Here is a 14,250-nt window from a genome sequence, read left to right on the forward strand (position 1 = left end):
ATTTGTTCAAATAAGTTTTCCACTGGTGGCTGTGCCTTTCCCCCTTCTGCTACCCCTATAATTCGGATGTTGGAGCGTTTAAAGATGTCCTGGAGGTTCCTAAGACTCTCCTCATTTCTTTGAATTCTTGCTTCTTCACTCTTTTCTGTTTGGCCATTATTTTCTTTCTTCTGTTCCACTCCATTGATTTGAGTCCCAGTTTCCTTTTCATTGCTATTGGTGTCCTGTGCAATTCCATTCATTTCAATTAGTTTCGCCTTCATATATTTGTCTAATTTGTCGGTATAATCAACCAGTTCTGTGAGGATCCTGATGACCACTGTTTTAAACTGTGCGTCTGAGAGTTTTGCTATTTCTTCATCACTTAGATCTATGGGCTCTGGGACTTTGAGATCTTCTTGCGACATTTTTGGTCTGTTCTGGTCCTTTAAGTGTGAGAAGCAGTGCCTTGGACTCCCTTGTCGCTGGGTTGTGATGCTGGATGTGGGGGCATGGTCAGTGTGGGGAAATGGCAACCCCCTCTGCTGTTTCTCACAGCTGGGTGAGGAGCAGAGCCTTAGGTGGTTCACCTGTCCTGGCCACTCAGAGGCGCTGGGTTATGACGCTGTATGTGGAGTTGGGGTCAGAGCAGGGAAATGGCGGTGCCCTCCACTGCTGCTTGCCCCGAGGACCCACCCGGCCCTGGTCCAACCACCCACTCCCTCGCCTGTCTGCTCATGCACAAATGCACCACCACAGTCAACACACAACACCGCTCCCCCAATATCTCCCCCGTAGTCGCTCGCTCGGTCACTCACTAGGTCCAACCCTGCACCTGGATTCCACTCGTATGGATTCCACACGCTTGAGTCCGTCTGACCGAGTTTCCTGTGCAACCCCATTTCACCAGCCGCTGGTTTCGCCCCTTAGTGGTCAGGCTAAAGAATTTGTTGTTAACGGACTTCCAAAAAGTTCAATTTTCCGTGTTCTGGCTGTGTTTTCTATTGCTAATATTTCGTTGTCTCTAAACTTGGTTGTGTGAGAAGGCACGGCACAACCACCTATGCCTCCATCTTGGTGGAAGTCACACCGCAATATTTTTACCACTCAGTAGAAATAGTTGGTACCCATAGGACTCTGGTCCACAACAAATGTGCAGTTTTCTTGGGTGGAATGTAGTTCAGGGACCTATTACTGAAGCCAGAGGAAGAAATGATTCTTTTCTTGATCCCAGTTGTTCTGAGACTAAATATCTAGCCCTTCTGTTTCCTAGCTCCTCATTGTACCTACTCACCTGTATTTGAAAGTGTGCCTTCCTGCCTACGAGAGAGGCTTTCCTTCACTTCTTTCTTCTTATACATTTTTATAGTTTCAATGCTTATTATAACTCAGTCACATTACAGTGAGTTTTATGATACAACTTTGTGCAAGTGTAAATAAAACAGTATATATATTTGAAAACTGAACTTTGTATGGGACAAGAGTGCCCCCACACCCACCATTTTAGCAATACATCTCTGACTTTTCCTGTGCATTCCAAGGTCCTTGTGCTTCCCACTCCTCCCTACAAGAACAAATGTAGTTTCCCAGACCTAATACATTGTGTGATATTAAGAAATTTCACTGGAGTCATTTAAGTGAACTGGACTCTTACTTCCAAGGGCTTGAAGGCCATGCCCTTCATTTAAAGTGCACCTGGGTTTTCAGTTTTAACTTCAAGTGCACACTTAAATTTTTTTGTAATGTTCAGATTAGGACTCAGGGATGACTCACAATTTCATCCTTAAAGTCCTGCCTGCAAATAGTCACTCCTTCATTTTTGAAATTAGGGCAGTTGAAATATGATGTTAAATGCAGTGGAAAATCAAAATCACATCTAAAAGAATCATGTTTATTATTATGCGATGGGAACAAATTATGGGTCAAGGACATCAGGTATCAGTTAACATGGTAACTCCACTGCAGGCTTCACTTTCTCTGCTAAATGTGCTGGCTCTTGACATGAATACCAGTCAGGAAGAAATGGCCCCACATGGAAGGAACTGGACAATGGAGATTGACTCCTTGTTTGAAAACCCACCCACAATCTTGGGATCTGTTTTCCTCATCACTCTGTTTACTCTTACCTTAATGTTTGCTGCTTAATCTCCACACACTTACATTGGATTTTCAAGTACCTGACCAAGGTCAATTCACACACAATTAGACTTCTGTTGACAACCTGTGACATTCTGTTTCTTTCAGTGAATTAAGACCTAAAGCAACTCTTTTGGCTCACATTTATATAGCAGTTACTTTGTATCCTTGTTCTATGTGTATTTTCATTTCAAAGGAAGAAAACATATGAAAATGTATCCAAAAAGAAACTAATACAGTTCTACCTAGACAATGCCACATATTGCTTCCTATCCAAATTCTCTTTAATTAATTTTTGGAAGAATTTTATTTATTTATTATTAGACAGCAAGTGAGACAGAAAGAGAGGGATAGAAACATCAATGTGTCAATGTGTCTGGCGCAACCAGTATTGGGGACCTGGCCGCATACTGATTGCTTTCCAGAGAGAACTACATATTGATGTTTTGGTTAAAAGTTAAAAGTAGTAAGATAGTCTTTCTAAAATAACAAATTACTGGTATAAACACTAATAATAATGAACAATTTGAATACATTTTTTCCTGAGATATACACCATTAACTGATTTTTGACATAGTGTGACTTGTACTTTCCTTGTGTTTTTTCAGTTTCACAAAATTTTCACACTTTGGTTGATTTCTCTTGTATTACTAGCTTTTATTGGTTTTTATGTATTGGTAACATGTGGAAAGAAATTATTGACCAGATGTAAAGACCCCTAGGTTTCCTATTAAGTAAGTTTCAAAATAAATAGTGTATGTTGAAAACTAAAATTCCAACAAAAGTAAAGGTATCCTGAACACAGCTGAGAAATTTCCAAATGATGGACTTCCAATTTCCAGAAATAGTAAAGAAATAGAATTGCTTAGTGATAAAATGCTGGTCACATACAGTTCAATTTAATTTTAGAATAGCTTAATACAAAAACCCTATAATAAATACACTCATGATTTTTAGCTACCTAGTTTTCCGGAAATGGGCATTTCTTAAACATAATCCCCCAATACATGCCAATTTAAAGTAACCATACTACTCATCTTAACACTGAGAAACAAAATGATACACATATTTTTATGTGAACATAAATATCTGAACATAAATTTTGAATCTAAACATGAATAAATGCCAAAGAACAGAACATTTATTTTTCTGGAAAATAATCCAAAACAGGGGCCTCTAAAAATATTCTGAAGAAAGGGGAGTTGAAAACTGTAAAACACAATATTGCATTGAGGACATGAAAAAGTTAAGAAAAGATTCTAAAAAAATGCTTTTCTTCATACCTGAGCTGTTTCCAGACTATTCCACAACATCTGGTCTGTCTTAGATCATGCATCAGATATTAGTAACATCTATCAAAAAGGTCCTATCTGTCTTCTACATATTCTGTAACACTTGCTGTGTGACCCTCAGCCTAATGCCATGAGCAGTAGACCACTTTGCCCAGCTTAGCTTTTTTTCTGGGAACCTCTAAGACAATCTCAATTAGCAGTCACCTGAAGTCTTTGTATCTCATAGTAAGTCACCTGGCAGAGAGTAAGTGGCAGCACAGGTGGACATCCCAAAGCTAGGACATCTGGCAGACAGCTTCACTCAAAACATAGAACCACACAACCACCTCCTTAAGTGAGAAACTGAAGAATCTGCTTCAGTGGTAACCAGAGATATAGAGAAGCAACTCTAGCCTTGAGGGGAACACCCTAGACAAGTAAATGTGCCATAGTACTTGGGGTGAAATATTGGTTGTTGTTGCTCATCCTCATAGTCAACTGACCCAGGTGTAAGTCGATCTCATTAAGGTGCAAAAGTAATCAAGGCTAAACTACCATGGGAGTGTGTACACTGCCCACAATGGAAAGGAGGGCACAAGTGAAGCCCCCAGCTTGAGTGAAAAGGGATAATGTGCCAGTGGATTCTATAGGGAACTCACTACATGAGTCCACTCTACAAAGGGCAAGCAACATAGCAGCTCTACACAATAAATGGAAACGAACACAGGGGGGTGGTTGGAATGAAGATTAAAAAGCTATTCTTATTTGAAAGAAAAGAACTTAGATACATTAAAATTAAAAACAAGTTGACAGTAAACAAAGGGGAAGTGGATGGGGATAACGGGGGAAAAGAGAAGGGTTTTCAGGAACAACTATAAAGGACACATGAACAAAGCCAAGGGTGGGTGGAATGGGGAGGGAGTTGGGGATGGATAGGGTGGAGGGGAGTGGTGGGAGATAAATACAGACCACTAAACTTCAACAACAATAAAATTGAAAAAGAAGGTAAAAAATGACCATTTTTTTGGGAAAGAAGATAATGAATATTCAGTAAGCAACTAGATATCACTACTACACATTTAGATTCTAAAATTAATCCAGATTAAAGTATTTGATTTCTGTCACATGTCAATTTGTAACAGTATAGAATATTAAAGATGTATTGCATGACAATGTAAATCTATAAAAAAAAACCTTAGTGAAGTAATTTTTATTTTGTTAAAGATTTTATTTATCTTTGTAGGAGAAGGGAAGGAGAGAAATATCAATGTATGGCTGCCTCTTCTGTGCCCCCTGCTGAGAACTGGCCTGCAACCCAGCCATGTGCCCTGACTGGGAATTGAACTACCATCCTCTGGTTCACAGGTGTGTGCTCAATCCCCTGAGCTACACCAGCCAGGGCAAGTAAAGCAATTTTCAAAAAACTAATAACCAGAACTCTGAAGTGATACTTGTTTGCCCTTGAAAAAATATTTCAGTGTTAAGAACAGTTGTTGCCACTCTTGAAAATTAGCATTTGCCCTGCTGTGGTAGCTCTGTGGATGGTGTGTGGGCAACTAATCAAAGATTGTCAGCCCTGGCTGTGTAGCTCAGTGGATTGAGCATGGGCCTGCGAACCAGACAATCGTGGTTCGATTCCCAGTCAGGGCACATACCGGGGTTGCAGGCCGGTTCCCTGCAGGCCAGTTCCCAGCAGGGGATTCATGAAAGGAAACCATACATTGATGTTTCTCTCTCTCTCTCATTCCCTTCCCCTCTAAAGATAAATAAATAAAATCTTAAAAAAAAAGATGGTCAGTTCAACCCCCATTCTGGGCACATGCCTGGGTTGTGCTCCAGGTTCCCAGTGGGGCCACCTGAGAGGCAACCACACATTGATGTTCCTCTCCCTCTCTTACTCCCCCCTTCCCTTCTCTCTAAAAGTAAATAAAATATTTTTAAAATAGAGTAGAAAATTACATTAGCATTTGTTAAGCACAGCACATTGGTATTGGATAGTGAGCAACAGTTACATAAAAGATCACAAGAGAAACTAAGAGAGACAACTTTATTCCCCAAAGATGCTGGGAGACGTACATAGCAGACCTGCAGTGCTTACAATGAGGATGTGGCTAAATCCTGGGAAACTACAGGAGATCCCAGGACACCTGTTTTAATTCAGAGTCACGTGCAGAGGATTTTGTCATCCTGGAGCTAAGTTCAGATTGTTCAAAATGAACAAAAAAAAATACATTCAGTGTGCAGAGATCTTATCTACTGGGCATGTGCGGAGAAAGCCTCAGGTGGAAGGAAGACTGTTGCTCAAAGCAGCTACCAGGAAGTCAGGTCAAGAAGGGACATTTAAGCCTTGGCTGGTGTAGCTCAGTGAATTGAGTGTGCATGCAAACCAAAGTGTAACCACTTCAATTTCCACTGAGGGCACATGCCTGGGTGGCAGGCTGGGTCACAAGGGGGGGCCATGTAGGAGGCAACCACACATTGATGTTTCTCTAACTCTCTCCCTCCCTTTCCCTCTATAAAAATAATAATATTAAAGAAGGGACCTTTAACTGTGACTCGGTGAGATGTTATCTACTGTGAAATTGAAGCAGAAGGTACTGTCAGTTCAAGGCTCCTAGTTACAGGAAATAAATCGCATCAATAATGCCAGCAATATTATAAAGTAGCTTAGCTGTACATTTCAAAAAGCACATGTCAACTGTTGTAATTATTAGAATGGTCCATTAGGAACAATGAAATATATTAATAATGGGAAGTTTTCCACATTATTTCATTTCTAAGGACACCATGGAAAGAAACTGCTAATGCCGTATTTGCACTACATTACCAAATAACACATTGTTATCTGTAAACCTGAGTAATGTTAAAGACATATACACATCCCAGTACATTTACCTTTATTAATAAATATATGAATTCACACATCATCAAAATGAAAAATCAAAGTACAATTGTGTCATCATTTCTCAACACACATACTGGAAACATTAGGGGAGTGTTACTGTTCTTGCATTTTATGATCCCAGACTGCAGTTTTCTTTGGTTTCTAACTGGAGGCTAAATGTTGAGCAAACATGGACATACAACATTGTTATGCACTGAGGGATGAACTCTCCATATTCCATCACATATCACTGATGGCTTTTACTCCAATCACATCAACTAATACTTAACTATGACTATGATGAAGATACATCAGGATCTTAAAAATTGACATTTTCCTTAAAGGAAGATTTAGAAAAGTAGTTAAAATTTATATCATTTCTATGTCTTACTATAATGTGAAATAGCATGAGTTCCATTGTAACATACAATAAAATTGAGTAACCTTAAAACAGCAACTTCAATTAGATTTGTTCATACATTGTGCATCATGGTTTCCTCAATCTTCTATACAAATGTAATTGTGAGTTATGTTCACCTACTATACAAGACTTCACAGGTTGTTAAAGAACCAACAATCAACCCAGTAATTTCACTCACACCAGGAATTAAAACATAGTAGCATCAACTGATACAAGACTAAAATCAGTTTAATATTTCCTTCTCAAAATATTTCAAATACTGTCAATACACTGTACTTTATATTCTGAATAATTATAAATATCTAGAAATCCATCCCTTTGACATTATTAAGCACAGTGGAAAGTAATGATTGATGTTTCTAAACTTTGTGCAATTCTCTGTACTAATATTCTGCTTTGGAGCAATACCTGATATCTATCTTTAACTCTCTACTCTGAATTATGATATTTTGAGCTGATTTTTCCACTATATAGTTTCCTAAATTTTACACCTTTCAAGCCACTTTCATGTATAAATTCTTTTTTGGTTACAGAAACTGTAATTTCAAAAAGTCTACCAGTCTTCATGATTATAGGATCCCAACCCACTGTGCTTTCCCTGATATATAACAAGGCTGTATGTCCAGCTATAGAATTTTCTACAAACTCTGTTTTAATGTTTTTTTATAATGTGAATTGTCATATGCCACATAAGAAGTGAATGTTCAAAAATGTGCTTTAAAATGTTGGGTATGTTTTGGATATAGGTTAAAATATTGCCATGGTCTCATTTGAACAGTTTTTCTTCAGATGGATATCTCTCACTCATATTGGGTAAGGCACCCCTGATGGATAAAACACTTGTGATATACACTAGTTTGTATGGTTTCTCTCCTGTACTCATGGCCTGATGCCAAAACGTTTTGTCACCTAGCTCACATTTATAAGCCTTGTTTCCATTATGAATTCTCTGAAGTTTAGTAAGAGTTGTGAGTGGCTCAAGGCTTTATTCCATCATGCACATTTAAAAGGCTTCACTACAGTGTGAATATATTTTATGATGAATGAGCATTAAGGACTCGTAAAAGCCTATGCCATGTGAGGTATATGTATAAGGCATTTCTTTGTTGTGAATTATTTGATAATGTGTAAGGTTTGAGAGCTGTAAAGATGCTTTGCCACATGCTCAACACACAATTGCTCTGTTATATAAATTTTCTAATGCCAAGAAAAGTTACATTACAGGTGAAAGGCTTTACCACATACTTCACATACATAAGGATTCTCAACAGAATGAATTTTCTGATGCCGAGTAAAGGTTGAGGTCCAGCTAAAGATTGCCACATGGCATATATTTACCAGGCTTCTCTCCAGTGTGAATTTTCAAATGTCGAGTGAGGTGCCAGTTCTGCCTAAAGGGTTTGCCACATTGTGTACATTCATAAGGCTTCTCTCCAGTATGAATTTTCTGATGTTTAGTAAGTGTTGACTGCTGCCTAAAGGCTTTGCCACATTGAGTACATTCATAAGGTTTCTCTCCAGTATGAATTTTCTGATGTTGAGTAAGTGTGGACATGTACCTAAAGGCTTTGCCACATTGAGGACATTCATAAGGCTTCTCTCCAGTATGAATTTTCTGATGTTGAGTAAGGGTTGACTGCCGCCTGAAGGCTTTGCCACATTGAGTACATTCATAAGGCTTCTCTCCAGTATGAATTTTCTGATGTTGAGAAAGCATTGAATGCCGGCTAAAGGCTTTGCCACATTGAGGACATTCATAAGGCTTCTCTCCAGTATGAATTTTCTGATGTTCAGTAAGGGTTGACTGCTGCCTGAAGGCTTTGCCACATTGAGTACATTCAAAAGGCTTCTCTCCAGTATGAATGTTCTGATGTTCATTAAGGGTTGACTGCTGCCTGAAGGCTTTGCCACATTGAGTACATTCAAAAGGCTTCTCTCCAGTATGAATTTTCTGATGTTCATTAAGGGTTGACTGCCGCCTAAAGGCTTTTCCACACTGTGTACATACATAAGGTTTCTCTCCAGTATGAATTCTTTGATGTCGAGTAAGTTTGTACCTGTTCCTAAAGCCTTTGCCACATTGAGGACATTCATAAGGCTTCTCTCCAGTATGATTTTTCTGATGTTCAGTAAGAATTGAGGAATGTTTAATTGCTTTCCCACATTGAGTACACTTATGGGGCTTCCTTGCAGCATGAATTCTCCAGTGTTCTGTAAGTTTTGAGGGCATCCTAAAAGCTTTGCCACATTTTCTGCATTCATAAGGCTTCTCTCCAGTATGAATTTTCTGAACTTGTCTGAGGTTTGAGGTCATCATAAATGCTTTCTCACATTCTCTACACATAGGAGAGTTTTCACCAGTATGAATTCTCTGATGCTGAGGAAGATTAAAAGACTCTCTAAAGTCATTGCCACATTCACTACATATCAAATTTTCATCTCCTATATTAATTTTCTGAATACCATTAACATTTGAGGAGTGGTCAAAAGCTTTAGCATATTTTTCACAGTTATAAGGCTTGTGTCCAGCATGGAATCTGTGATGATGAGTAAGAGTTGAGGAAATGCAAAATGAATTGCCAAATTCTTTACAAATTTCAGGCTTCTGTCCAGGATAAATTATTTCATGTACAGTTCCACCTAAAAACGAGTGACCTGTTTTACCACAGTCTTCACATTTATGTCCTATACTGGTACATCTTTTGGTAAGTATATTTGTATTTGATATTTGATTGAAGAATTTCCAGTGTGTCAAATATTTATAAACTTTCTCCCTGACTGCAATATTTGTTTTTTCAATGCTATTTGAAGATTGCTTTAAGCATTGGATATTTTTACTTTGATTATTTGACTTCTCCAGAACAGGAAACACCTGATGACTATTGTGATTTGACATTTGGTCAAAGTCTTTTCTACCTTCATAATGGCTGTCTGCAAGATGACTCTTGGCCTGGAAGTTAGGATGTGACTCATGGGTAAAATTCTTCCAATGTTCACTGCATTGACTACTTCTGTCCTCATCACACATACTCTGGTAAACATTGAACACAGAAAGGCCTTTAGTGACATCGAAAATTTCATTAAACATGTGCATTTATTTATAAATAATAATTTGGTGATCCCTATAATTCCACATTGGTTGTATTAAAAATCATACTCAAGTTCAAGAATATATGATATAGTAGAATAAAAGAAAATATTATTTCTAAGAAATGCAATATTTCCTAAAGAAAGGGAATCTCAAATTTATTACATATAAGCTTTCTACATGCATTCTAAATAATTACATTATACAAATTATTGACTGAAAAGTATTCCACAATCCACATTTTAAACAATTACATGTTTACCCACACCACAAATTATGACATTTCTTAGAAATCCCAAACAGTCTCTAGAACAGAGGTGTCAAAGTCATGGGCCACATTAGCCTCACAGTTGCCTTCAGTGGGCTGCATGTACTTTTAGGACCATGTAAATGTAACTACTCCTTATCTAAGGGCAAGGAGTTTGTTGCTTCCTCCAGGTAGCAACAAGGTTCTGAGTTTGAGAAAAGAAGGTCAAGGGCCAGATTCCGCCTTGAGTTCTTGTGTTTACCACCTATGCTTTAGAAGAATATGTACACTTGGAGTATTGTTTTCAGTCTTCCTAATTGGAAATACATTGGTCTGTAATGGAAACTGATTCAAAGTGGAAGTTTTCTCAGATTTGTAATATTTTTTACATCTTCAGATAACAATGATTTTTCATTAATAATTTTTATAGTTAGTTTCTTCCATTCCAACATCCCTTTTTTGTCATAAACTTCCTTATCAGTGTCAAAGGCACACCTCTCATAACTCACCAGTGTTTCTTCCAAAAATAGATCTTCTCTTCCTGACCTTTCCAAGAAGCACTGGTTGTCAGTAGATGACAAAGCTGATAGAAACAAAAGAAAGATTCACAGTTATGACACACACATGAATGTACATTTACCTTACAAGAAATTTTAAACAAATCACATCGTTGAGTACTTCACAAAGGTAAATACTTGCAAGAGGATGAGCTGTGGTACAATGAGAAAAAGTCACACAAAAGGGAAATAATGGTTGTTTATACTCATAAAGCTCTTTGCTCATCCCTCTTATCACACAATGGATATAGGATAAATAAGCTCCTTATTCCTATTGTTTGCTAGACGAATAGTGGGTCCACTGTATTCAATGATCTCGATGTTTCCTGCACCTTCAAAATATGTGTTTGGTTTTTTTTGCAGGACACACAATGCCCAAGCCATAACAGCACAGAATGAATACATTACAGTGCACACTAAACAGAAAGGGTAATAGTTGAAATAACTCACACCAGTGGACTGAAGATCATATCAAGCATAAAAATATGTCATGGGCTTTGAAAAGGAAATGGACATTATATAAAACTTGCAACCCAGAAACACTCAAATACAAACACACATTCCTACGTTTAGAGAAATTAGAGTTTAAAGTAGGGATGGATATTATTTCCTTTTCTATTAACCTGGACAAGCAAGTTCATAATGCCTAACTCTTTACAGTTCTGAACCTCGATAAATATTTTAATACAGGAAGCAGAAAACCAAGGTCAAATCAGAAAACTGAAGTACATGTACAAAAATTGCCCCTGGCTCGTGTGGCTCAGTGAATGGAGCACTGGCACGTAAACCAAAGGTTTGCTCATTCTATTCCCAGTCAGGGCACATTCCTGGGTTATCATCCAAGTCAGGTCCCTGGTAGGGGGCATGCACGAGGCAACTACACAGTGATGTTCCACTCCCTCCCTTACCCTCTGCCTAAAATAAATAAAAATATTAAAAAATGTGCATCTATAAAAATTGATACTACAGACATTGAAATATTTTAATTCATGGATAAACAACTGAATATACGAACCTGAAAATAGAAACATAGGAAAATATGACATCTCTTTAATAACAGCAAATTGGTGAATGACAAAAAATGTAAAAATAAGAGAAGAAAATAATGGAAAAGTGAAAAGTACTTTGCAATACAAAAATAGAATAATAAAAAATACATGAAAATTAAGAAACATCAAATGGTTGCCTGTTTATGTCTAAAACCTTGTTCAAAACCCACAATCCAGGAATGTTCCTTTTCTCAAAAGTATGCTGGTTACTTTGAAATTGACAAATGATGGTGAAGAAACGGAGAAAGTCTAATACGTCTTAATTTACTAAAAGAAGTGGTTATATGACACTCTGGGATTTTTTTTTTTTTACTAAAACAACCAAAGGAAATATAAAGAAGAAAAAAATAATTCAATGACATTGAAACGAATATAAAAACTACTGCACATTAAGGTAAACAACCAATAAGTTAAAATGACAGGTTGCAGAACAAAAAAAATTCTGTAAATTGTATCTGATAAGTAGTTAATATCCAGGTTATATGAATGACCTGTAGAAAACATCATGATAAAGGGGGAGGCTTCCAAGACCGCAATAGAGTACGAAGGAGCGGATTACATTTCCCCATACACATGGGAGAAAATCATGGTGGATCTTAGGAGGAACTGTGCAAACAGCCAACAGTTCCCCAGCATATATGAAAATAATAGACCAGAAATCATAACAGCCCCGGGAAAGCCAGACGGTAAGGAGATGGCTTCAGTACACTAGAGTCTCAGGAACAGAGCTAAGGCAGGAGCAGCAGTGGCCTCAGTCAGCACACAGTGTCCAGAGCCCAGTACCCAGCTCCTGGTGCATGTACCACAGTCCTTTGGGAGTCCCCGGCCTGCCAAGAGTCCTTGGCAGAGAGTTGGGTTATCAACTCCCTTCCTCCCTGACCAAGCAAGATTGGGTGCAGGGAGAGACTTGATTGCTAGAATTTGCAGAGAGGCTACTAAAGACAAAGGGCCAAGATCAACTGCAGACTCTGTGGTCACCAGCTCGGGCGATTAGAGAGGCTCATTGTGGGGCCATGACTCCAATAGTCACTGGTCAGGCTGGGGGATTAAGCTGTGCTGAGAGGCAGGCTTTCTAAAGGAAAAAGTTTTTGGAAAGTAAACTGAGAATTCTCTGCAACAGCCCCTTGGCCTGCTCCCCACATAGCCTGGCAGTGAACCCCAGGTTAAGTAGAGGGCCTGAATTTCCCCCAAGAAATGGGTTGGGTCTGCACCTGAACCCATGAGACCCAGGCAGCCTGGCCAGTTAGCCTCTCGACCCAGCCCACAGTGATAACCCCCGGGAAAGAGTGTAATGAGGAAGACCTAGATCCTCTTCATGGGATCCAGGGGAAAGAACACCAGGATAACAGAAAAGGACTGCACCGCTGAATTTCACAGGCATTCCCCCACAGATCTTCATACCATAAAACCACTGACTCAGAACAAATCAATTTAAGAACCTGAGGCTAACAAGAAGAGTCTCACAACCAATTGGAACACAAAGAAACAATATCCAAAAGAAAGAAAAGAGAGAAACCTAAGAAATAATGTTAGATGAAATAGAAGCAAGTCAACTATCAGATATCGAATTCAAAGAACTGGTTATTAGGAAGTTCAAAGAGCTCACAATGAGCTACCAGAAACTATAGGGGGGCTACAATGAACTCACTGCAAACTATATCAACATGAAGAAGGAAATAGAAACTATCAGCAAGGAACAACAGAAAATGAAGAATACAATTTCTGAACTGAAGAACACGATAGAAGGAATCAAAAGCAGAATCAATGAAGCAAAAGATTGGATCATTGAGTTGGAGGACAAAGTAGAAAAAACTCACAGAAAGAAAAAGAAAAGAAAAAGAGGCTCAGAAAGAATGAAGAGGGTTTCAGAGAAATGCAAGACAATATGAAACGCAATAAATTCTGAATAATAGGGACACCAGAAAAAGAAGTGTAAAGGATAGTAAACCTACTTAAAAAACTAATAAGGAAAAACACATAATTTGATGAGAAAAAAAAGTCACACAAAGCCGGGAATCACCGAGAGTCCCAATCAAGAGGAACCCAAAGAGACCGACTTCAAGAAACATCATAAAAATGGCAAAATTTCCAGATAAAGAGAGAGTCTTAAAGGCAGCGTGGGAGAAAACAAAACTAACATACAAGGGAGATGCAGTTAGTTTAGGTACTGACTTCTCATTAGGAATGCTCCAAGCAAGAAGAAAATGGCAAGAAATATTCCAAGTAATGAGAACCAGAGGCCTGCAACCAAGGCTACTTTACCCAGTAAGTACTCTCAATCATAATAGAAGTCCAAATGACTTCCAAGACAAAAGAAGTCTAAAAGAATATGCCTCCACAAAACCAGCTCTTCAAGAGATGCTAAAAGGAGTGCTTTAAAGAAAATAAGAAACAGAGTGAGACAGAGAGAAACACAGGTATAAAAATGGCAATGAATAAGTACCAATCAATAATAACATTACACGTAAATGGATTAAATGCTGCAATCAAACACATAGAATAGCTGAATGGATAAGAAAGCATGACCCAAACATATGCTGCCTACAAGTGACGAACCTCAGGATGAAAGAACTACACAGACTAAAAGTGAAGGGATGGAAACAAATTTACCTAGTAAA

At 38.3% G+C, this 14,250-nt stretch overlaps 1 protein-coding gene across 1 annotated transcript; it reads right to left on the reverse strand.

The window, feature by feature from the left end:
* Positions 1-7,909: 7,909 nt before the first annotated feature.
* On the reverse strand, positions 7,910-9,779 carry LOC119056876 (zinc finger protein 260-like). The gene is given in 2 exon segments (XM_037155454.2): positions 7,910-8,006; positions 8,008-9,779. Coding segments are annotated over 2 exon segments (1,869 nt in total).
* Between the last annotated feature and the right edge of the window lie 4,471 nt (positions 9,780-14,250).

This window comes from Artibeus jamaicensis, unplaced genomic scaffold, assembly GCF_021234435.1.
Source record: "Artibeus jamaicensis isolate MK-2021 breed Jamaican fruit bat unplaced genomic scaffold, CSHL_Jam_final contig_3, whole genome shotgun sequence".
Lineage (NCBI taxonomy): Eukaryota > Metazoa > Chordata > Mammalia > Chiroptera > Phyllostomidae > Artibeus > Artibeus jamaicensis.